The sequence below is a fragment of the Ursus maritimus genome, assembly GCF_017311325.1.
Source record: "Ursus maritimus isolate PB19 chromosome X unlocalized genomic scaffold, ASM1731132v1 scaffold_X1, whole genome shotgun sequence".
Classification (NCBI taxonomy): domain Eukaryota; kingdom Metazoa; phylum Chordata; class Mammalia; order Carnivora; family Ursidae; genus Ursus; species Ursus maritimus.
The window spans coordinates 99,125,074-99,151,569 of NW_024423319.1; the positions used below are offsets into that span (position 1 = coordinate 99,125,074).

At 40.9% G+C, this 26,496-nt stretch overlaps 1 protein-coding gene across 1 annotated transcript; it reads left to right on the top strand.

Moving 5' to 3' along the window:
- The first annotated feature begins 11,529 nt into the window (after nt 1-11,529).
- TASL (TLR adaptor interacting with endolysosomal SLC15A4) lies at nt 11,530-26,085 on the top strand. The gene is made up of 2 exons (XM_008696450.2): nt 11,530-11,732; nt 24,638-26,085. Exon 2 carries the CDS (start codon nt 24,639-24,641, stop codon nt 25,530-25,532), a length of 894 nt encoding a protein of 297 aa, XP_008694672.1. The 5' UTR covers nt 11,530-11,732; nt 24,638; the 3' UTR covers nt 25,533-26,085.
- Nucleotides 26,086-26,496: the final 411 nt, after the last annotated feature.

Sequence of the window (26,496 nt, forward strand, 5' to 3'; positions counted from 1 at the left end):
ATAAATTGTTTAAATTGATTTTTGATTCCCTGGTTTATTGAGTCATTCCTGAGAGGATGGTTCTTTAGTCTCCAAGTCAGTTTGAGTTTCTTCCAAAATTTTCCTTGTGGTTGAGTTCACTTCAGAGCGTTTTGGTCTGAGAATATGCAGGGAATAATTTCAGCCTTTTGGTATCAGTTGAGACCTGTTTTGTGACCCAGAACATGGTCTATTCTTGAGAATGTTCCATGGGCATTAGAACAGAATGAGTATTCTTTGGTGCTGGGGTGTAGTGTTCTATATATATCTATGAGGTCCAACTTGTTGAGTATAGCATTCAAAGCTCATGTTTCTTTGCTGATTTCTTTTTTTTTTTTAAGATTTTATTCATTTATTTGACAGAGATAGCAACAGCCAGCGAGAGAGGGAACACAAGCAGGGGGAGTGGGAGAGGAAGAAGCAGGCTCATAGCGGAGGAGCCTGACATGGGGCTCGATCCCACAACGCCGGGATCACGCCCTGAGCCGAAGGCAGACGCTTAACCGCTGTGCCACCCAGGCGCCCCTCTTTGCTGATTTCTTGCTTAGGTGATCTGTCTATTGCTGATAGTGGAGTCTTAGGGCCCCTACTATTAGTGTATTTTTATCTATATGTCTCTTTATTGTGGTTAAGAGTTGGCTTGTGTATCTTGCTGCTCCCCTGTTGGGGGCATATATATTTATAATTGTCATATCCACTTGTTGGATACATCCTTTAAGAATAATATGGTGCCCTTCTGTGTCTCTAACTATAGTCTTTAGTTTAAAATCCAATCTGTCTGATATGAGGATTGCTACCCCAGCTTTCTTTTGAGGTCCATTGGCGTGAAAGATGGTATTCCATCCCTTTACTTTCAGTCTGAATGTATCTTTAGGTTCAAAATGAGTCTCTTGTAGACAGCAAATGGATGGGTCATGTCTTTTCATCCAATCTGCAACCATGTGGCATATGGGAGCATTTAGGCCATTTACATTGAGACTGATTGTTGAGAGATATGATTTTAATGATGCCATGTTGCCAGTAAAGTCTTTGTTTCTATAGATTGTGACTTTCTGTTCTGTATCACTCTTGGGGCCTTTTTACTTTTATAGAACCCCCCTTAATATCTCTTGTAGGGCTGGTTTCATGGTTACGAAATTGGTCAATGACTGGCGATTCTGGAAGGTCTTTATTTCTCCATCAATTCTGAATGACAGTCTTGCTGGATAAAGGATCCTTGGCTGCATGTTTTTCTCTGAAAGAGCTTTAAAAATGCCCCCCCAACCCTTTCTCTCATTCCAGGTCTGTGTAGACAGGTCATAGCAGCATTGTCCACAATAGCTAAATCGTGGAAGGAACCGAGATGCCCTTCAACAGATGACTGGATTAAGAAGTTGTGGTCCATATATACAATGGAATATTACTCAGCTATCAGAAAGAACGAGTTCTCAACATTTGCTGCAACATGGACGGCACTAGAGGAGATAATGCTAAGTGAAATAAGTCAAGCAGAGAAAGACAATTATCATATAGTTTCTCTCATCTATGGAACATAAGAACTAGGAAGATCGGTAGGGAAAGAAAGGGGGCTAATCAGAAGGGGGAGTGAAGCATGGGAGACTATGGACTCTGAGAAACAAACTGAGGGCTTCAGAGGGGAGGGGGGTGAGGGAATGGGATAGACTGGTGATGGGTAGTAAGGAGGGCACGTGTTGCATGGTGCACTGGGTGTTATACGCAACTAATGAATCATTGAACTTTACATCAGAAACCAGGGATGTACTGTATGGTGACTAACATAATATAATAAAAAAAACATTAAAATAAAAAAAAAGAAAATAAATTTTTCTTTAAAATCATGTTATTTGTATCATATTACTACTTAATGAGTCTATTATTCTGATTCTTTTTTATAATTGTCCTTCTTAAATGAATACATATTAAGAATTTTCCTTAGTTCTAATTTCTATTGTGAGAAATACCGCTCTAATCCACCTAAACAAAAGCTCTTTGGCATCCTCACTCCTTTGTAGGTGTACAAAGGGATCCTGACGCCAGAACATTTGACAGCTACTGCTTTGGACCGTCATTTCTGAACGCAAGAACGGCCGCGCGCTAGAATCACCTGACAAACTGCCTGACCCCAGCCCTGGATAAATTAAATCAGAAAACAGTTGAAAACTATTGCCCTAGTGTAGTGTTTTCCCAAGCTTGTCCAAATATAAAATTCATCTGAGACTGCTGTTAAGTGTAGCAGTCCCAGTTTTCTTCCTAAATTTAATGAACCATATCTTTGGGGGAAGTGGCTAGGAAATCTGCCTGTTTTGTAAGAATCTGAGTTGACTCTCTTTTTTTCAAGATTTATTTATTTATTTGAGAGAGAGAAAGAGCACACGTAAGCAGGGCGACAGGCAGAGGGAGAGAGAGAGAGAATCTCAAGCGGACTCCCTGCTGAGCACAGAGCCCTATGAGGGACTCGTTCTTGACACCTTGAGATCCTAACATGAACTAAAATCAAGAGCTTACCGACGGAGCTACCCAGGCGCCCCATCTCAAGTGATGAGACAACTTTGGAAAACAACCCCATGTTCTCTTCCTACCCTCCTCATTCTTGATGGCATGCTAGCTAAGGCCTTAGCTGTTAACAAAGGCATTACTTGACTAAGTTCAACCCACCAAGTTTGGAGTACACACCTTAAAACTTCCCCTGGGAAATTACCTTCTAATGTGAGGTGTTGCATGAAAAATGACTTTAGAATTTAAAGGTATAAAGACAGAGTAGTTAATTATTTGACAAGGTACTATTCTTGTATGGAGGGACTTTTCTCCCAAGTCACTCAAGTTTCACACAGTTTTGTGGGAAGTACTTCCTAATTTGGGTTGGGTGAGTGAATTCTGCACGCAGTGCTGACTCCTCAGCCCTAGTGTGCGGAGCGGGCCTGTGTCAGAGGACTGGCAAGAACCAGTTTTTCTTGATATGATTGTCTTGGACCTGGGATAAAAGCTTTGTCAATATGACAATTTCATTTCCTCATGAATTTTAAGGAGGCAAACAGACCAGAGGAGGGGTTCAAATGGATTACCCTGGAGCACAGACTGGAGAGTGGTTTATGGGAATCACTGTGGAGAAGTGAAACTTGCCTCAAGAGAACACGCCCTCAAATTCCTACTTTTTATCTTTGGGTAAAACAGGAAGAAGGCACTGCCAGTAGTGAATAGTAATTTCCTGTCTGCGCCACCAGAGTCATTCTTTTTCCTGGTCACAGAGACACAGAAATCACTCCACTCCAAGTGAGCGGAGGTAGAAATTGAGCCTTGGTAGTTTTCATGTGCTAAATGACTAATGCCTAGATCTCATAATAAATGTTCAAAAACAGTAGTGATCACTTGTCTAGAGCTCAATGCCAAAAAGGTACAAAAATATTAATAATTCTATACAGAACATTTCTTTAATGTAACTTGTGTTCAATGGAGCTCATGCTGCAAATTGGCAAAAACCTCTAAGAAAAACTTAGTACTGTCCGAAAAGATAACCCTAAGGCTGAAAACAGTATTTCCCTCTGGGGAGTGGAAATGAGGGGGCTGGGGAGGAGACTTTTTTTTATAGCTTTCTACTGTTGCATATTTTTAACCATGAGTAGCTAGTTTATAGACTTTTTTAAAATGACACATTGACATTTTGAATTATATATTCATACAAGTGGAGCCCTTGAAGGGACTTTGGAGACTCCTCCTTCCCCTTCCACCCCAACCCTCCGAAAAGGTCCAACTTCCTCTTCACTATTATCTACAATTGGCCTTGGTTGGCATGCTGACAATTCTCTTCCATCAAGACATACCATCTTTTGAGTATGGGTTGGCCCTGTGACTTGCTTTGGTCAATGTGATGTTAGCAGCAGTGCCACAAGCAGAAGCTTAAAAAACACTGGTTCACTGGGGCCTTTCTCATTGTGTATCTTGTTGATGATGAGAGACAAAGGTCCATTCTTACTCATTGCCCTAACTAACCACTAGACATGTCGGCAGGGTCACCTGGGGCTGCCACATCTGACTCTCCTACTGACCACAGACACTTCAACAACCCCAGCTGAGATCAGCCCAGCCTGGCCCAGACCCGAAGAAGCCTTGGACAGAACGGGGAACTAAATCAATGGTGATTGTTTGAAGTCTCAAAGTTTTGGTCTGGTTTGTTAAGCAGCAATTGGTAACTGGTACCGTCTTCAAATGATCAATTCTCTGCTCTAGTCACATAGGTCCATTCAATCTTCACCACAAACCACTGTTCATATACTTCTGTTTATACCCTTTCCCTAAATGTGCTATTTTCAGTTTTTATCCAAGACCTATCCCTCTTCTTTGAAGAATTTCTCAATTCCTCTACTTCTCTATGACCAAGAGCTTTCTTTTCTAAACACTTGAAATATGCTTTCTATCTGTAAAGTGTGTTACTGCTAGATTTTGATTTCTATTGGCAACATTTCCATAGTTTAACACAAGGGAGATTAATGAGAGTTAATCCAAAGTAATTTTTTAAATTATTTGAGAGAGGGAGAGAGAGCGCACATGCACAACGAGGGAGGAAGGGCAGAGGGCGAGGGAGAAGACTCCCCGCCGAGGAGGGAGCTGGATGCGGGGCTTGATCCCAGGACCCTGGGGCCACAACCCACGCCGAAGGCAGACGCCCAACCAACTGAGCCACCCAGGTGCCCCCAAAGTAATTTTATAAAAATATGTTAATTTCTTCCCTTTCCAATTTTTTTACTATTAAACTCAATTTTCTATATTTCTTTGATATTTGCACAACACTTAAAAAGCTATCTTTCATGTGTATGTCCAATTTCTGCCATTACATTGTTTTTTTCTGCCTTTGTATTGTTGACTTCCAAAGGGTAGAAATACTTCCTTAATTCTCTCTCAAAGTGCTCTGTACAAGACCTTACAGGTAACACATACACAATAGAGCTCTGGCTTTGGAGTCAGAAAAGCCTGAGTCCAAATCCCTGGCACCTACTAGCTGGGCGATCTTGGCAAAAGGATTAATTTCTCTCAAAGCCAACTTTTCTTATTTAAAAAAATACTTACTTGATGGAGTTATTTCGAGGATTAAAAGACATAATTTAAACTTTCTTATTAGTATTGCACACATAGCGGTCATGCCACAAATAAAAACTGGCTAGCAATAAAGCCTCATGTTATGATGCAGAAAGTAGGTGCCTTAAATTGGCCGCACAAAGTGTGGTCCTCTGCTGACGAACAGCACGGTCATGCCCTGCAAGACTGCTAGAAAGAGGGAAGGTCAGGCCCCACTCCAGACCTACTGAATGTGGATTTTGACAAGATTCCCAGGTGATCTGTATGCATGTTAAATTGAGAAGTACTTCCTTAAAAGACCTTAAAATAAAGTCAAGAGATCTGTAAATTGATTTAACATGATATCTGGGCAATTAAGCACTCATATCCACTGGATTAGATGCTCATCTAATCTCATTATTTGATCGGAATTTCTGATAATGAGCCCCCGAAAGAAAGCTTGGATCATCGTCCACATCACAGTAGTCCTCCAAGGGAGCTGATGTACAGGATTTCTTTTTTATCTAAACTTCAAAACCAATTAATTTATTTCTGCTAAATGTGAATGCAGAGGGACTTCTAGGTTTAAAACTTATCTTGAAAGGTTTTTTGGTTTTTTTTGGTTAGCCTCAAACATCTTTCTTTTCATCCCTAGGAGTTAGAGAGCAAGGGAAAGACTTAAAAAGAAGAGCAATTATGTTGTTGTAAATGGTACCTGTAAATAGAAGTTGTTTAAACAAAGCTAGCTCTTAAATCCATAATCCGACATAGGCATTACTTCAAACTTTACCCTACAGGGACAAGAACCAAAGGAGGGTTGGATGTGGCTAGCAGGAGACAGAGATGGAAAATTTTTACCCCAGAAGGCTCTCCACAAAGGGAGGAAATCTGGAGACTTCAGGGCTCAAGGGCACTATTTTCACTTCCCTGTTGCTTTGTGAAATGATGTTATTTGGACTGAAGTTCTAGTGTCTCCTCCGTAGGCCTCATGTACTTGCTCCTGGCTGCCTTTATAAACATGAGTCAGTACAATGGCATGATAAAAATAGAATCGGGGGGGGGGGGACTAAAAACAAGCATGCCAAAGAGAATGTCAATTTTTAAACATTTGGAACTTTCTCTGAGGTGCTAGAAATTTCTACATAGTTTCAGTGTGCGCAGTCCACCTTGCTTCAGCTCTCTGCCCTGATGGCACAATGTGGCGGGATTAGTGCTCACGAAGATGAGGCAGGTTTAACTTTTCTAGGCCAGCATCTAAGACCTGTTCAGTCAGCTCTCATGAACGAACCTATGAACTTCTAACTGCTTGGGGACAGAAGCAGAAATTTTCCTTAGAAGCCTGGGTGTAAGGAATTATTTAAACTGTTTGGAACCTTTGCCCTCCAGAGCCACTGTCCTTAGTCAGGCTGGGAGACAAAGATGCATTTGGATTTGAAGTTTTACTATGCTCATTCTCTGTATTATGGTTCAGATTATCCTAAAATGCAGAGAAAAAGATGCTCGAGAGAATGGAACCCTTAACTTCTCTCAAAACCCAATTTTACCTATTGGTTTAACATATCCTTCCTTTTCTTCTAGTTCAGTCCCTCAGGGAGGCACAAGTAGGAAAGGAAACTAACAGATTCAACTTTCTCCTTTCTTTCCCTTGATAGAAGGTTGAAAGGCAGACAAAAGGAAGGATAATGAGATATGCTTGGGTTGAGGATTAAAAGTGATGCATAAAAACCGAAATTCTCCACAGATTTGGCAGAGTCTTGGGCCTCTTGATCTTAATAGAAATAAATGAGTAGAAGGCTAAAGCAGAGTTCATGCCGAGTACTCATTTGTGTGACTGCAAAGAAAAGGTAAGCAAACATCAGTAAAATGGAGATTCGCAGTTGCTCAACTGACAGAACAAGTTTTTCTTTTCAAGACCAATTTATGGTAGAGGAAGTGAAGCATTATCTTGACTCGAGGAGGAAGTGTCCCTGCGTTCCAAGACCTGAACATTAGATTGGGGAGGCGGAGAGAGAAGATGTTAATAGTGGAAAATCTTAAAACTAGGGAAGAGGGGCACGATTGCGTAAAAATGGGTAAAAAGCAGCAAGAACTTGTAGCCAAACTATCGAATATTTCTGGGGTCACTTATTTTAGAGTAAATGAGAGGGATTTGAGTTTTGGTGTTAGAAACTTTTTGCTAGATTGTTAAGGCAGAGAACGTCAAGTAATAGCAAAGACCAATAATTAGAAAGCAGAAACCCAAATAGTTCATGCTGATTCCTTAGGCCTTCAGGTACTTGCCTTGCTAGCTTTCCTTAATGCCAGTTACTGGGTAATGGCCAAGGAGGATGAACTATTCTCTATACTACACACAGACTTAAAATGAAACCTATGGAATGAAATTCAATTTGCCCTTTTAACTTCTATCACATTTCAATTTTGAATCATTTTTCAACTGAAAGAATTCCAAAATGCTTCAGAAACTTTACAAATGCAGTAATCATATTATTTGATGGCAAAATGAAAATCTCCCTGAAGTGGAAAATGGGAGTTATTCAAGAGCAAACAGTACACATTACAATCAATTATATCCTAAATAACAAAACCTCTAGTGCACAACAAGCCCTCACAGCTTCACAGGAATTCAGAATGTTGTACTTAATAAAGCAATTATAATCTGTCATCCCGTCCTCAAGATAAGCAGTACTGCCCCAGAGCTTATGTTATGGATTTCTTTGGTATAAATTAGACTTACTGAAGTATAAACCAAGAATTTTTAAATGTCATATTCATTTTACTCCATGGAATATGTAACATGTTCCAAAACTCAAACATGTTCATGCTAATTTTTAGAGAATATCAATTAAGATTTATCTTCTATGGAGGGAATGCACAAAAACTTTCTATATAAAGCTATAATTGTGTCTGCAGGAAAGAATTAGAAAAATGACGAAGATAAACTGTGAGAATGAATATGGGAAAACAGGATTGTTTTTAAAGATGCTAGGAGTTATATGCGGCTATGAAAAAAGCTTATTCTTGTACCATTATGTACTGTCATATGGACACGAGGGCTTCTGTTTTGTTCACTTTTCCTAGAGGCACAGCTCGAATTGAATTATAAACCACTCCGGGCTCTTGAGTCGAGTTGGCAGGCACTGGTGATTCATCTTTTGTAGAGATTAGGGATAAAAGTGGAATTAGAGAGAATTTCAAAGTACTTGAGTAATGCTATTAAAATAAGTACAGATATAAATTTTGGGGTCAAAAGATTAAAGATTTGGCCTCATTTACATGAAACAGTCAAATATCCATGATTGAAAATCTGGAGATCACAGAAGAGACACCTTGAGGACTGGACATACAGATTCACAGATGATTCAGAGAAGATAATGGCAGGTGTGGCAAGTGCTGAGTTCACCAACAGAAGATACTGGGGGACGAAAGGGGTGGGGAGGAGAAGCAAGAATTTCAGTTCTAGGAAATGGAATGTTGATAGGAAACCAATGAAAATTCTTAGAAAGGAGAAAGTGGGGAGACAGGAGAATGAGGAGCAGTGTGCAATGACACAAAATCTACCGGGTGGTGGTGGGTGGTAGGGAAACCTTCCTAAAGGAGGGGTTCTACCAATAAAGAACTGGATACATACATTCTTACTGGAACAGTCTATACATTGAAAGTCTGTGTAGCTGTTAAAAAGGATGAGGTCAATCTACACATACGGACATTGAAAAATTTATACAAAAAAGGTAAGGGACAAAATCACCTATGTAGTATCCAATCACTGGTATACAAAAGATGTATGTAATCTTCAGAATAATACACAAGAAAGGTGACAATCCTAAGTGCCTCTGGGGAGAGCACCTGAGAGCTGAAGATCAGATGGAAAGAGCTTGAATTTTTACTGTATACCTTTTGGTACCATTTACACTTTTACCACGTACATGAACCTTTAAAAAACAAATCATTAAAAAAGAAAAGTGATTTGTGGACAGTGCCAAATTCTATAGAAACATCACAGAGGGTACAGACCAAGATAAAGGTCATTAGACTTATTTAAGGGGCCTTGCTAACTTTGAGAAAGTAGGTTCAGTTCAGTAATTTGATACTGAGAGACAAAAATATATTGTACGTGGCTGGAGACCATAATTCAGGAAGACAAAGAATTTGTCTTGGAAGTGTTGACGTTTCAGGGATTAAGCTTGTGAACTGATCAGGTGTGTGTCTGTGCACACATACACAGACACACATACATATACACCTTTCTCTAGATATGAGAAAGGCAATAATAGATTTTACTGGTAACTGACAATTGGCAAGTATGATGTGACAGAAAGACCAACGGTTGAGGAATTTGAGAGCGCTGGTAAGAGCACTAGGAGGTGGGTGTAGGGTGGAGGAAACCTATTGAGGGCTAGGGGTGAGCTAAGTACGGATGAAATCAAAATGGAAATAGCTTGGAGGAACTTTCGACACCAGGAGAGGTAACTGAATAACAAGAAGAAAAAAAGAAAACCCTGTTAGAGGCAGAGAAATCAAGGCAGTAACTCTTTACCTACCGTCTAGCAGATTGACAGAAAATCGTATTATAAGATTTTAGTTACACAGGATATAATTCTGCTTTATTATAGCCAGCAAAGAGAAAGTAGTTTAAAGCCAATTTCATAAGCTCAGGTCTTATCAAAAGAGAAACAGTAAGGCAACCTGAAGCGGTGCCAACTTTAAAAAAAATTTTTTAAAGTAGGCTCTACGTCCAATGTGGGGCTTGAAACTCATGACCCCAAGATCAGGAATTGCGTGCTCTACTGACCGAGCCCGTCAGGCGCCCCAGCAGAGTGCTAACTTTTTGATGACAGGAAATATTTTCTGCAAAGGATGATTTCCAGAAAATCCATAACTTGAGACAAAAATCAAGAGTGTGATACAAATTCCGTATATTCTATTTGAGACAAACAATAAACGTGAGTTAACGCAACCTAGAACAGATGGAATCCCCCCCCACCGAACGGTTATGGCATGGTACTGCCAGGTGAGCTCTTTGGGAACCCATCAGGAAGTGTTTCTGGAGGGAGGTGTGACCCATTCTAGAACATCCTCAGTGTATCTGCTTGTGGTTGAACCTATACTCCTATAAAACAATAAACAAATAAAACAATATTTGGCCCTCAAGTTACAACAATCTCCTGCTCACAACTAAGTTCTTGATGGTCAGAATCAACACTAATTCATATCATGGCTCGCATGTGGGAACGTGCCTTTCCTACTGGATCTAAGTCATGTCCCATGAAATAGTGCAGAAAAATCTCCAGAGACACTAACGTACATAAAATGCCAGTACGCTTTTAAAGACAGAACTTTTTAAGGCAAGTTGTAGATCAAAGGTAAATAAAACAAACCCATTAAGTGGACATATTCATGGTTTGGAAGGGGAAGTGGGGGGGGATGGGGTAACTGGGTGTGGGCATTAAGCAGGGCACTTAAAGTAATGAGCACCGGGTGTTCTATTCAACTGATGAATCACTAAATTCTACCTCTGAAACTAATAATACACTATATGTTAATTAAATTGGATTTAAATAAGAAATTTTAAAAAGGCAATTGCTTCTTTTTAGTTTCTTCAATCTCCCTACAGAAATAGTCTGTGTAAGCAAATATATATATATTATATATTACATATATAAATTATATATATATATATTCTTTTAAAGATACAAAATGGAGCATATTATATGTTCTTGCTGAACAATGTATCTTGGAGATCTTTTCCTATGATCGATGTAAAGCCACATCCCTCTAACAAATGTGTAGTACTCTACACAGCTCTACATTTATTTAGCTCATATCCTATTTACGTGTATTTTTTCCAGTTGTTTCCTTACTTAATGCTGCAACAAATACCTTTTCACATGTTTTTGTGCACAGTTGTAAGTATGTGACATGGGTGAATTTATACCTATAAAATTGTTGGGTTAGAGGGTATGAATATTTAAAATTTTCGAAAAAAAAGTCAACAGATACTGGGAAATGGCCCTCTAGAAATGTCTATAATCTCAGCACTAACATAGGAGAGTGCCTCTTTCTCCACAACTTTGCCCACTCAGGGTATTATTGCAGATTTTTTTTTTAAACGTTGGTTAATTTGAGAGAGAAAACAGTTTTCATTTGCATTTTTTAAATTTGTGAGTACAAATCTGAGAATACTTCTAAAAAATTATAGATCAGTGACGGAACTGACAATCTTCTAAATCCTACCTGATGGTGCCTCTCTTTTGGTAAAGGGATCCCAGAGAATTTACTGTTAGAGGAGTAAACTTATGTTGACAGAGTTCTTATATAAAGTGTGGCAATCAACTATTTTAACAAGAGACAGTTTCATAGATAGGTTTCATTTTTCAAAAAAGGGGAAGAAACACCATTCTGTGGCTCGATGTGGGTTTGTCAGTTATTGCCTCCCCCCTTCCTGGGACTTCCCACTGTTCTTGAGCACAAATCAGACTCGAGCAAACACAACTCTTTCCATGGGATCAGTTATAAGAAGAATGGCCAGGCACTGAGCAGCTTAGTTTCTTGGTCTTACCAGTGGAAGGCTTGCCAACATTTCTGAAGAAAGCCCTGGCTGGCTCATTCCTCTCTATATGGTCGATTGCTGTTGCTTCTGGACCAAAGGAGCAGATTGGTTAGTGAAGGTAAGACAAAGGAGACAACAGGCCCTCTCAGTGTTACCCCTTCGCTCATCTCTCTTCTCACCTTTTTAGTCTGTCCTCATCAGAAGCCAGATGCGATCCTAGCACCTCAGATGCTTTTCTAGTTGACTGAATCAGAGGCGAGCAGGAGTTGAAGCAAGCATTCCAGGGAGCGGGCGGATAAAGGGCAATTAAGTCAAACGCTCCCTTCTCTGAGCTCCCCACGTTCACCTTGTGGGTCATTTCGAAAAGATTTTTTTGACCTAGCGATGTGGACAGGTGGGATCCAGGACTAGCTGTGGGACTGATGCAGTCCTCGTTCAGTAACTGCTGCACAGATTTAACTTCCAGGTTTTGGAAAGAAAAGCCTAAAAACCTCACCGGAGTTTGGCAGGGATAGCACAAGGCTAGAATTGAGTTACAGTGATCGAGTTTTTGAGAGGAGTACCATTACAGTAAGCTCCAGTTGGCTCTGACTCTCAATTATTCATTCCAGAGCTTGAGATAAGTGTTTTCCTGTGTGGCAGGGCAGACTCAAAGTGGATGTGATCTCCGGTGCTGTTGCTTTTCGAATCGCCATCTGGCTGGTTGGGGGCAAGTCTACCTGTTGGTATTAGAGACCGCATGCGCAGGTGGGCTTTTGTCTCAGTTATCTGTAGATCTGCTCAAACGTCCTTCTTCTTGCGCACATCCGTCTGTGCATCAATATCGACTTGACGTGGCCCGAATATTCAGACTGATATTTTTAGAACATTTCTTTTGTAGGTCGGTGTAATAACAGTGTGTTTCAGAGCTTGCGAAGCTTCTCGTCGGAGGGGAGAGTTATTGCAATTTGGGTCAAACATTCACATTAGAACGGTCATTTAGGGGATATACAAAGGTAGTGCCCTAACTGTCATTTCACAGCCCAGTGGGGTGTCAATAGCTACTCCAAGTTACTGAAACATTGCTAATCACATATCTGGTGATTACCTCAGATATATAAGATACTGTCCCTCTAAGCTCTTCACAAACATGACAGAACCTAGGTTTGCCTTCATTAACTAAACAGAGTTATTTTCCTCCCAGTTTTTTTTTTTTTTGCAGGGTTTCAAACCTGTATTAAAACGGAAAGAATAGTCCAATGAACACCCGTATTACCATCGAGATTTAGCTGTTGTAGCTTGTTGCCGTATTGACTTTCTCACTATCTTGTTCTCTCTTCATACACACACACACACACACACACAAATATAGACACGGTTTCTTTGGTGACTTAGGACACATGTCACCCCCAGATTCTTGAGCATTATCTCCTAAGAAAAAGGGCAGTCTTCTACGTAATTACAGTGCTAAGGAAATTTAACATCAATATGTTACTATTATCTGCTATATGACCCATATTTAAATTTCTCCAATTAACCACATGTTCTTCACAATTTGATTTTCTCAGTTTAGAACCCAATCAAGTATATCACATCGCATTTTGGTGATAGGACTACAGATTAAGTAATTAAGTAAATGTTAATGGTAATAGAGATAATTACCAATATAATGAACAATGATAAACAATTATAACACCAAAGGAATGTAAGCTCAGTCAATACTATTATGATCACTTTTCTTATTTTTCTATTCCTCTCGTTTTGTGTCAAATTCAAAAAAGTGATCATAAGCTTTAATTTTTTCGTTTGTGGGATGTCAAGACCAAATATGAAGGAAATCCAAATATGACAAAAATCTATTTACAAATTTTCTGCATCAAAATTTACAGTGCCATAATAAGGAAACTCACATATCCACATAAAACCCTAGGAAGTCGCCGTTACCTTGGGTCTGAACTGAACAGAAAATTTACTTGCAGAAGTTAATACGAAAAACAGAGGCCTTTTGACTTATATTTTCTTAGCCATCAAATTAGACTTCCAGAAATCAAGAATCACTTCATGTTTGATAGAAGAGATCAGCTCAAACTATTTCTTTTGTAATAAGATTTGATATATGAATGAGTGATACTTCAGAGCGTCCACTGACAGATGCCACTGAAGATGAAAGAAGGAATATAAAGCAGGGTATATGGCGAAGGGGACACCCATTTCTAGCTCTAGAAAACATACACTTTCAAAGGCAACAGTAAGGAAACTGCAGCAGCTTTTTTTAGACGGGGAGATCCCTCCTAAAGAAACCCTGTTTTGGGTAAAGTTCTTGCATCACTCGCTGAAAAACAAAACATGAAACACAGATTTACTTCTCACAATGAAAAAAAAAGTATAATATAGGTTTGGTTCCATAATAACTAGATATATGAACAAAATAAAATTCAAGGTTTTCAGAGATAACCTTTTGGTAGTTTAGTCACAAGACCGAGAAATCAAGATAAAAAAAAAACACCACAAAGATAGGAATTATGGGATGTAGGATTTAGATTATAGGAGAAATAGATGAAGAGATGAAATGGAGTATTTTGAGGCTGGGGGGTAATAAAAATATCTCTGATAGGTCACCTACACACCATCTTCACAAGACAGTGTTTCATCCTCAAATTTGAGGCAAGAATAAATCTGCTCATCTGACTGGCAAATTAAAAAATAAGATTGTGTTGGAGAATGTCAGTGGAAACCATTCATTTCTCATGTTGCTAGTGAGAGAATTGGCCCAAGCTCCTTGAAGGGCAATTCGCCTTCTCCAAACCTGTCCTACAGAAATGCTCAAGGATGTGCATGCAGGGATGACACACAGTAAAAAAGCAAGAAGAACCTCAGTGCTCACTTTGAGAAATGATTTGCTGACCTAAGATATGCCTGTAGATGTATTATTTTGTAACTGTTAGAAGGCAGATCTATTTAAGCAGACGTGATGACAACAGGTGGGAGCCAAACTACACCCCAGCTAGCTGGGCCCAGGATGTTCTCGGAAACATCGAACAGCTTTTCCTGCCTTTATTTCCTAGGATGCCAGGAGCCAGCCCTATCCTGCCTCCTCCACGTGGCTCTGGAGGCCTCTTGGTACCCCTGTCTTAACCCAGCCCCTCAGACCTATCACCTCCACTTCCCACCAATCCCCATCTTCTCGCTTTCCTTTTGCTATGGCCAGTCACTCCTTCATTCAAAGGAGTTTCCCAATGATTCGTTTCACCAATTTCTTTAAGGCTGCAGATGATTTTGCTCAAATTCCATGCAATCCTGAAACATACCATGGAGGTAGCAACAGAATAAGCCAGAACCTCTCATTTTGGGGCAAGAATGCCGAATGGATGGCCAGGGGCTCAGAACTGTGGCTAGAGGAGACGTGAAGGGTGAAACGGGTGTTGGATAGGGAAGCAGGGCTCTCAGGACAGAAATAAAAATGCACAAAGACCTGGGATGGGCATGAGGTGTGGAGAACAGGGAGCAGTCAGGCATGGCTGGGGTCCTGAGTCTTTTGGGGAACACACAGAGAGGAGGTTGGGAAGACAGACAAAGATCATGTATCACGAGGGCCTCACGTGTGTGGACTTGAACCCAGAGGTTCCGGGGAGCTGTTGATAGTTAAACAGTGCATCTGTAATACTGAAGTACTCTGTGGTTGCAAAATCAAGGGCGAGGTGATGTCAGGCCACTGCCAGTGGGAGTGGCTGGGGAGAATGTTCACATGGTAAGATTAAAAGGCCAGAGAGGATGAATTATTTGAATACCTCAAAGACATGCTGGCATTGATACACATGGGACATGTGTATAGCCCCCTGGGCCACTCCTCTGGCGTGGGCACCGGCTGTCTCCTGGGATCTTTTCTTTCTGTACTTCCTGTATCTTCCTTCCTTTATTCCCAAGTGCTGGACACCCTTCTCCTCGAAGGACTCATTACTTGTCATGACTGCTTGATGTTAACTGCTCTCAACAAGGCAGTGGCGGATCTCTTTTACCAACAGACCATACGCTTTGGGGTTTATGCATTTAGACTTGAATCTTGCCTCCAGTACTTAGTTGCTTTGTGTCTTTGGGAAGGTCATGGGTCCAATCTCAACCTTGGCTTTCTCGCTTGGAAAATGCAAATTATGGTAAGAGCTAACATGTAGCGTTATGGAAAAGCGAGGTGTCATGCATGGAAAGTACCCGACACAACTATGATTATTAGGATTATGCTCTATCCCAGTACTGCATCTGCTTTGTGACTTAGGTCAAGGGTAGGCAAACCACGGCCCATGAATCAAATTTGCCCTTTGCCTATTTTTCTAAATAAAGTTTTACTGGAGCAGGAGCCACATGCATTTGTTTACATATGGTCTGCGGCTGCTTTCCTGCTATGACGCAGACCAGCAGTGGCAGAGACTTAAAATATTAAATATTTGGCCCCTTACAAAAAAAAAAGTCTGCTGATCTGTAACTTAGAGAGTTCTTAATCCGTTTTTATTTTGTTTGGGTGTAAATGAAAAGTATTTCTATGTACAGAGTATAACGAGAGTTTTCTGAGCAAATGTCAGCGCGAGCGAAGAAGGAAGAATTTACATTGCTATTTCTTCTGAAATCCAAGTCAATGATTTAACAAGGTTCTGCACTTTAACACATATTTCTAAGACGTGAATTTGCACATAAGGTTAATTTTGGTATTCCCCTGTCTGGTAATGATTAATGTAGACTAAATTTGCCTGGAACATCTCATCTGCCAATGTCCTTGGATGTCTTTTCCTTCACACTTAGTTATGGGCAATTCTAAATATACCTATATATCTTCTCTGCGATGAGAAACAAAAATTCAAGTGATAAAATACCTTGGAACAATTAAAATAATCCATTGGCTTACATTTCAGGGTCTCAGATGAAATTTACTCTAATACGTGTCTTAATATTTGTTTGAAGTATACCTTTTACAATGTCTGTGAAGACATTAGTGTCATAAGAATTTCACAAATAATCACTGAAATTTTTAAAAATGCTAACAATTTAAATAAACTCAACATTATTTCTCTATTTTTAAATTTTAGGATATCATGATATGCAGTATTGTTTTCACTCTAGTAGTACATTGAAGGGTCTTATGAGTATCAAATGAGTTAATATATAATTTTTGTTTATGAATTTCACCCAATATTCCTCTGCATAGCTTTGGAGCAAGCTTTCAAAAGCTGCTTTATCATGCTCTCTGCTGCCCTCTGCTGCTAATTTTCAGAAACTTCTTTCGATTCTGAGTAACGCTTGCTTAACACTCTTTATACTTAACAAACGCATGCAATATTAAAGTTTGAGGGGACTCAACCGGTAATTTAATCCTACATTCTTCATTTACAGATCAGAAGTTGAGTCTCTGAGGAGTTAAGTGACATGTGAGTGTGGCCTCTTTTCTGACTGCCAGTGTTTCAATGTCTGGTGGCTTTGGACGTATTACTTAATTTTGACTTCTGTGTAATGAGCATAATAATAGTACCTACACCTGCGAGTCTTCGTGGGGACCCAGTGACTTAGTACGTACTAAAGCACTTAGGATGTGGGTTGTAGCTAGCACTGATGTGAGCTATTTTACTGACTTGTCATTGACAAGACTAAAACCACAGCTCGTGACAGGGTCAGAACGAGAATTCTGGTCTCCTGACTAGTTCAAGAATTTTTTTTGCTTTAGTCCAAATATATGATGAAACTTTATCTTTGAATGTAGATTTTAAAAATATGAGTTGTCCAGATATTTGAAGTTCTTGTAGTCTTTACAAAGCTATTGATACTACCGCTCTGGCTGTGGCTCATTCCTCCTTCGGCTATGCAAGGCGGGCTCCTCACAGAAATTACTACCAAAACTCACAAACTCCTCTGGCTCCCAGTACAAATCCCTACTGCACACACCTGGAAGATGCTTGAGAAACTCAACTAAACCCATTAGCTTCTTTTCCAGCTCTTTCTCCTGATCTCCCCATTTTGGTCAGTGCTGGTGCCATTTCCCCAGCAGGCCCAAACTGCTATTTTTGGCTCCTCTCTCTCCTTCCTTTCCATGCCCGTGAGTCTCGGTCTCTCAAGTTCATTTCTTCTCTTCCTCTTCAGCTACCTCCCACCCTGGTTCCTGTCCCAATCCCCTCGGCTGTGGCCTCGTAACTTGGGTCCTTAACTCCAATCTCACTTTGCTGAAATCGTTCTCCTACTTTATTGAGAGATGGCATCATGCCCTGCATCAGCTTGGTTACCTTCCAGAACGTTGTATGGCCTGCAGGGTACACTGGATGTCCTCAGCCTCGCATGACCCAACTTACTTCCCCTGATGCTCCTCCCTCCCAGCAATCTTTTCCTTTAGCCACGAGCCTATCTGTCCCTAGAAATTAGGACATATTTTCTGCTTTTCCATCATTGGACTTAGCACTTTCTGCCTTAGTGGCCTGCCTTGGGGCCTACACATCAGAATGGTAGGGCTCTCATTCCACCAGAATCAAGGTACCAACAAAGCTTTCGGCTGATGACAAATAGTGCAAAAGGCCCATTATTCCAAACCAAATCCTAGACCCTCTTCCATCATTGTTTTGAAGGAGTGGAGATGATCTGGAAGTGCTCTTAAACATCATTCACATAAAATGAAAGAAGACTCCATTAGGGCCGATTATTTGATATGAAAAGAAACAGGACACAGAGTGGGAGATTTGGGATAGGGCTGAATGGGAACAAGGGCTACTAAAGAAAGATTGTGAAATTTTAGTAAAAGCCTTAGGTGACCATGACTTTGAGAAATAACACTTGTATCCCAGCCAGACTGGTGTCTGTTACTGATGACAGGAGAATGACCCCACAAGTCTCTTTACTTCTGTTGACTTCTCCTCTCTCCGCAAGAATTCTTCCTTTTTCTCATGTCTGTTCAAATCCTTCTTGTTCTTTAGGGCCAAATGAAAGTTTACCTTTTACACAGTGATTTTTCTGTTTCTTCTTCACGCTTAGAATATGTTCTAACTTTGGGGGACCTCGGTGGCTCAGTTGGTTAAGTGCCTGACTCTTGATTTCATTTCAGGTCACGATCTCAGGGTCGTGAGATTGAGCCCCAGGTCCAGCTCTGTGCTGGGCGTGGAGCCTACTTAAGATTCTCTCCCTTCCTCTGCTCTTCCCCCCGATAGCCCCCTACGCTTCCCCACCTTGCTTGCATGCTCTTTCTCTCTCTCTCTCTCAAAAAAAAGAATGTGTTATATCTTTAACCACAAACTCAGCTGTATAGGAAGGGCCAGCCTCTTTTTTTCCCCGCCTCTTAGTTACTTTAAAAATAGCTATATTTAGTTTTTATTTTAATTAAGAAATGAATCCAAGTTCTACATGAACATGATTTGTGTCAAATGATCCTAAGAGGTTTGTTAGGCAAAACAGCAGTCCCTGCCCCTCTTTTTCAAAAGCAGCTTTTATCTGCTTTTTATTAATTATTTAGTGTTTACCTCCAACTTTTGGTTTTTTTTTACTTCGGGGCCTTATTTACTGCCTTGTCACCCCAACCAGATAATGATTAAGTTGTTTTGTTCCCCCCCCCCCGCCTGGCTTCTACAAGCACATACACCAAGCACATGCTAAGTCAGTGTTCCTTTGTCTACACTGGCTGGCCACCCAGTTTGGGCAAAGAGGCAAAGGCTTAAGACAATATTTATTGTTATTACATTACTCTACCTGATAAAGTACTATCCTCATCTCCTGACTTTGTCATCCTGCGACAATACCTCATATTTGGTTAGATCAATTTTTACCACTTTATATATTATTGTGACTATCCAAAACTATGTCCAACTCAGCCATGTAGAAAACCACACTTTTTTTTTTGCTGCACAACTTTTTCTTAAATTATGAGCTGGAGTTTATAATTGCCTAGATCTGTGGCGCGTGATATGGTAGCCAAATGCAGCAATTTAAATGAAAGGAAACTGTCTGTCACACTAGCTATGTTTCACGCACACCCTAGTCCCGTGTGGCTCTCGGCTATTGTATTGGACAGTGCACAGATATTTCACATTTCCATCACCAGAGAATCTGTATTAGATGGCACTTTCATCACCTCAGAGACAACCTAAGAAACCACACTATTAAAACAAAAATAGCTTTAAAAAATTTTCTTGAACCACTCACACAGGGATTCTAGACTTCCCCAAACAGTAACGGAAAAAAAAAATTAAAAGGAAGTGTCACATAATCTTGGTTTCAAAATACCTGAAGACAAAGTGTCTCAGATTAGGGTCCCATAGATCATCACCAAACAGCTCAAAGTTTATGCCCTTGGTTCACTAGCTTTTGAGATCCCCTCTTCAACACTCCTTGAAAGGAGTGCAGAGATGAATTAATCAGACGTTGCTCTAGAATTATTGCGATGACAGTGAATGACAGTGATCGTCTGGAGCACTTTAAATGGCAATTATAATTGCCTGTCTTGAGTATTTTAAAGTTTTATGTTACCACCTTCACTATCTTCTAAGCCTGTGCTGTCCAATAGAGTGCCATGTGGTGTTTTAAATTAATTTAAATAAAATTCAAATTCAGTTTCATTAGCTCCATTTCCAGGGTCCGCTAACCACGTATGGCTACCACTTAACATTTTGGGCAGCGCAGACAGAGATCACTGCGTCGTTTCAGAAAGTTCCGTTGGATAGCACTTGTTGAAATTTTTCGTTTGCTTCGCTTTTCCTAATTCACCCCCAAGTCCATAGCCAATGCCATAAATCTTACTTCACGGTGCTCGGACTTATGAAGTGGTCTTCCACTTCATCTTTGTCTCCAGAAGCCTTCTGATCTTTTCCAACCAGCCGAGTTGCCTTCTGAGCCTCTTATACTTAACTCTTCTCAGTAGAGCACATCTTCCACTGACTTCCTGAGAGAGGTGCCTGAGAGATGAGCTATTTGAGACTTGTGACTTAAAAAAAAAATCTCTATTATATCCTCATACTTGTTTGATGATTTGGTCATTAAATTCTAGGTTGAATATAAATTTTATTCAAAAATTTTTTGACATTGTTACATAATGCTCTCGCTTTTCATGTTGTTTTAGAGAAGTCTAAACATTCCGGTTCTTGTATTCTTTTTTCTCTCTGAAAATGTATAATGTTTTCTCTTTGTCCCAAGTGTTCTTTTTCAGTAACAAGAGGGGACATATAGGAAAAGCAGGTGTTTACCCAGTATTCTGGAAACATTTCCTTCAGTTCTGGGAAATGCTCTTTGTTTTAATTTCTCCCCTATATTCTCTGTCTTCTTTCTGAGCCTTCTATCACTCAGATAATGACTCTCCTGGACTGGTTTTCTAATTTTATCTCTACTATTTTTCATCCTGTATTTTTGTTCTACTTTCAAAATGGGACTTTGCCTCAACTTTACTTTCCAATCTTTCTACTGAGCTTTAAAATTCACTTTTTTAATTTCTAAGGATGCCAGAATGTTTTTTTTTTTAAATAGCATCCTAGTTTTAACTGAAGATTGTTTCATCAACTCGGTCCCCTTGAGAATGCTGTCAGTAGCTCATGCCCCCCACCCCCACACTGAATTGGCTCTTGGATTTTTCCATGGTTCTTATTAAGAGTCTCTCATCTATGGAACATAAGAACTAGGAAGATTGGTAGGAGAAGAAAGGGATAAAGAAAGGGGGGGTAATCAGAAGGGGGAATGAAGCATGAGACACTATGGACTCTGAGAAACAAACTGAGGGCTTCAGAGGGGAGGGAGGTGGGGGAATGGGATAGACTGGTGATGGGTAGTAAGGAGGGCACGTATTGCATGGTGTACTGGGTGTTATACGCAACTAATGAATCATCGAACTTTACATCAGAAACCAGGGATGTACTGTATGGTGACTAACATAATATAATAAAAAAATATTATTATAAAAAAAAGAGAGTCAGTATTCTGGGCTCCAAAGACATTAACCCTTGGTCTCCCACTTTCCGGCTTCTGAAATGTTTTTGCACTTGTCTCTTCTGTTCTCACTTTTCTTATGACTATTCATGTTTCAAATTGATCAGGATTTCTTCAGTCACTTCAGGGCTCCTTCCTCCTTGGGGTTCTCCCCTCAATTCCAGCTTGCTTACACAGAGCTATAGGGTCAGCTATGGATATAGAAGGGAGGATATGTTTGGGGGCCAGCCAACATGTCATAATACTGGCATCCATGGAAACTTCTTCACCCGGTCCCTGGGAAATAATTTATATATATGTCTGCAATCTTCCCACCCCCAACCTAAGTCTTCTCCAGGTTTGGAGGCCCTGGGTATGTGAACCGACTTGATGAGGCGGCCTCAGGCCTGTCCACCTAAGCAAGCCATGTGGCGGGCTCTCCTTCCCCACACCACACCATGCCAAGCAGGAGAGCATTTCCTTCCACTTCTGGCTTCCTGAGATTTTATGTGGGAGGTGGGGCACAGACTTCTCTTCTTGCTTCTCAAACCTAGCTGAGGTCACAGCACTTCCGCCCGTGGGGAATTACATCCGGTTGTCTCTTGTTGATGCATAAATTCTATGCCTTAGATCCTTTAGGGCTCTGGATTCTCAAGTTTAAAAGCTCAAGTTACGTTTTCTCACAAGCCCTTTTCAAAAACTGAATTCTGGGGGCGCCTGGGTGGCACAGCGGTTAAACGTCTGCCTTCGGCTCAGGGCGTGATCCCGGCGTTATGAGATCGAGCCCCACATCAGGCTCCTCCGCTATGAGCCTGCTTCTTCCTCTCCCACTCCCCCTGCTTGTGTTCCCGCTCTTGCTGGCTGTCTCTATCTCTGTTAAATAAATAAATAAAATCTTAAAAAAAACCCTGAATTCTGCCAAGAGTTCTAGAAGCCCATTCATGAACTCAGAAGTAGAGAGCCTCATTTTTGTTCTAGTTTTTCAGATGGTATTCTGAGACCTTGAAGGCTGTCATCCCGAGCTGCAGCCTGGCTGGGGCGGCCGAGGCGAGTGGCGAACTGTCTCGCTATTTCACCTGTACGATAACGTCCTTTGTTCTGTAAATTATCTGCTTCCCACGTATGTTAAGAGCTGCCTTTTCATCTTGATGTTCAGGTTGAGGGAAGACCTACACTTAGAAAGTTTTCTCAGGAAAATTTTCATTATCCTCCTAAGTGTGTCCGGCCTATAAGAACCACCTCACAGATTTGTTGAAAACCTTTAATTTTGTGTTTGTGTCTTTATGGGATGTAACACTGAGTAGAATATAGTAATTACTTAAATAATTGATAAATTTACTGAATTTATCTCCAGATACTTCTAAAAGAGAAAATCAACACTGCAAAAATTACTCTTATACAATCAAAACAATTACACTATTTTTTCCGTTTATAATGTTACTCTTATACAATTAAAAATTCACTTGGGAACTAACTGAATATAGATGTTAAAATGTAAAAATAGGACCCTTCTCTTTAGATAAAATTATTTCCTAATTTGACTTTTTCCTTTTTTTTTTTGAACACTGTTTTTTTTTTAAGATTTTATTTGAGAGACAGAGAGACAGAGAGCGCACAAGCAGAGGGAACAGCAGGCAGAGGGAGAGAGAGAAGCAGGCTCCCCGCTGAGCAAGGAGACTGATCCCAGGACTCTGGGATCATGACCTGAGCCGAAAGACAGCGCTTAACCCACTGAGCCACCCAGGCGTCCCCTCATTTGACTTTTCCATTTCAGGCTCAAGTTAATAAATGTGTTTGAAAAGCCTGGCCCTCAAGGCCAAAGAGGAAGAGTTAGTTATCTTTTCTGTTGTCTGGTGCCCCAGTGCCAGGAATGCCACACTGTTCCTTTTTTTAGCAAAGGCAGCTGCTCGTTTCCAGCCTGTTCTAGCCACTCCAGACTCCAGGGACACCTCCTGTGAGGAGGGGAGACAGGCGGAGCCAAAGCCCCAGATCAGGAAAGTTCCCTGCTAACTAGGGGAGAGGTAAACAGATCAGCTGGGCACAGAGACATTTCTAGGATGTCTACAATGAGAAGCAGGCAGGACAGAGCAGGGAACTCCTCCTGGGCTACAGAGGTAGGGGAGGCTCTGTGGGCTTTCACGATGGGTTGGTAGTGAATTCTTTTCCTACGGGCCATTGTTGAGTATTTAATTCAAGCTATTTAATTCAAGCTATTAACTATCTTTTAAGTCCCTCCAAAATGCAAACCATTGTGCCAGCTCCCGGGGATAAACACAAAGATGAGTTAAGACACAGCTCTTACTTGCAGTGGAAGTTGCCATAAGTTTATGCCACGTTTTTCCCCCCGTAACCCACTAGTTACTTCCCCAATTTCCAGCTTCTCAGTCATTCCCCATTTTCTCTGGGGCAGAAAGCAAACGCTTCCACCTGACACCCAACGCCCTCCAAGACCCAATTCCAGTCTTTTCCAGCCCCTTCTACGTATGCTCGGCATCTTGGTACACGGTGAACAGGCCATGCCACCATATTCTCTTTTAGCTCTGTGTACGGCTGCAACTCCCATTCAATCTTCACAATTTAGCTGAAACGTCATCTTCCCTAGGACACATCCTGTGACTTCTCTGCCTTTGCCCCAGGCTGTGTTAGGGGCTCTTCTTCTGTACTTCCTTAGTATCTATCACTTTTTGGAATTGTCTGTACCCAGTTTTTCTCCCATAGAACCTTCTTGAAAGATGCAACTATGTTCTCTTTGTCTTTTTAACTCTACCCTAGGCCATAGTCCTGGTACACAGCAGGCATGTAATTATTAATGGCTTGGTGGATGAATGAAATCACCTTCTTTGTTGTCCTCTATTTTAAAAAATATTTTAAGAAGATTTTATTTATTTGGGGGTGGGGAGAGAGAGAGAAAGAGAAAGAGGAGGGAGGGTCAGAGGGAGAAGCAGACTCCCTACTGAGCAGGGAGCCCCACATGGAGCTGGATCCCAGGACCCTGAGATCATGACCTGAGCCAAAGGCAGACATTTACCACTGAGCCGCCCAGGTGCACCCCTTTATGTTTGCTATCATCAACTGCTCATTTTTACAATTCCAATCTTCATTTCCCCCATTGTTACTTATCAACTCTCTTTCCAGAATGCTGTCAGAAGGGTATCTCAGTGGACTTGCCTACCAGAAGGACATCCACTGGAGCTGTTCATCTTATAATGAGCAGGTGGCTGAGGAGAATGAAGAAGAGACAAAATCCGCTACTCATTCCTACTGCTCGGTGGATGAAACCCAAGTCCGAAGTCTGTATGTGAGCTGCAAATCCTCGGACAAGTTTATTTCTTCAGTGCATTCGCGAGAGAGCCAACACAGTAGAAATCAGAGAGCCACAATGCTGCAGACAAACCCCAATCCCGTGTTTGAAAGTCCCAACGTGGCTGCGGTTGAAATATGTAGAGACTCCAGCCGAGAGACCTACTTGGTTCCGCCTTCCTGCCAAAGTATTTGCAAGAATTACAATGACTTACATATTGCAGGGGACCAGGTGATGGCTATTAATTCAGTGACAACAGATTTCCCCCCTCAGAGCGGTTTTGAATACGGCCCCTTGCTGAAATCATCTGAGATTCCTTTGCCCATGGAGGATTCCATTTCCCCCCAGCCCAGCTACTTGCCCCAAAAACCTATCCAGCGGTGTTCATCCTACTGGAGAATAACTAGCATCAAAGAGAAAAGCAGCCTGCAAATGCAGAAGCCTATGTCTAACGCAGTGCTGAACGAGTACCTGGAGCAGAAGGTGGTCGAGTTATATAAGCAGTACATTATGGACACCGAGTTTCACGACAGTTCTCCCACCCAGATCCTGGCGTCTGAACTCATCATGACAAGTGTGGATCAAATCAGTCTCCAAGTGTCTAGAGAGAAGAATCTGGAGACCTCCAAAGCCAAGGATATAGTCATTAACTGTCTATTACAGCTGGTATCAAGTGAAATCAGCACACCTAGTCTCCATATTTCTCAGTATAGCAACGTGAATCCATAGAGAGGATGCTTCTCGCTCAACTGCTCCAAGCTAAAGCAACCCTTTCTTTATTGATTCCGAGAATGTGCAGGAGGTGGGTGTGAAGGGGAGGCCAGAGCTAGAGAAGTAAAGGTTGGATGGAGGTCAGGTGTGAATTCAGAGGAAATCTCACCATTACACGTGATGAAGGCATGTGGAAAGAGAAGCCATAAAGACTAATTTCAAAGCAAAGGTTGTACAGCAACAAAGCAAAAATATAAAGGACCCCAAAAGAAAAGGTATGATTTAAGGGAGTACAGAAGTTTAAAAAGAAGCCAAGCCAAATAAGAACATACGCCATGGGAAAACAAACAAACAAACAAACAACAACAAAGGTTTCAGGGTCAAGAGTTAATGTTTGTTAAGCAAATAAATTCCTCCAAGTTGTTTCTTCTTGAGAAGAATGGACTGTAGAAGGGTGCTATGTTTGGGTAGAAAGATTGGTTTCAACAGTTGTGAAATTTTATTTCTATTTCTTTTCTCTCTTCTTTATCAGATCATTTAAAATATCTATTCTTTATAAACATTCCAACAGTGACAAATTGCAATTGTGGTTTTTTTGAATGATTACTTAGCTACGGCCACTGTAACCTCCCAGTTCTGTTTACTAGTGAAGACGAAGTCTTCTAAATGGAAAATACCACATTGTGAATTTTTCTTTTTTCTTTTTTAAAGATCTTATTTTTAGTCATCTCCCCACCCAACTTGGGGCTTGAACCTACAACCTTGCGATCAAGAGTCACATGCTCCACCGACTGAGCCAGCCAGGTGCCCCTCACATTGTGAATATTAAAATAATTCATTTTATTTTGCTATCTATGATTTTCTTGGTGGTACTAAGCTTCTAAAGAAGTTAGGAAACTTAATCCCCCCCCCTCATTTTTTTCTCCACTTTCTCTTGACCCTTCTGGAGCCAGGAAGGGGTCTTCTGCATCCTCCAAACAAG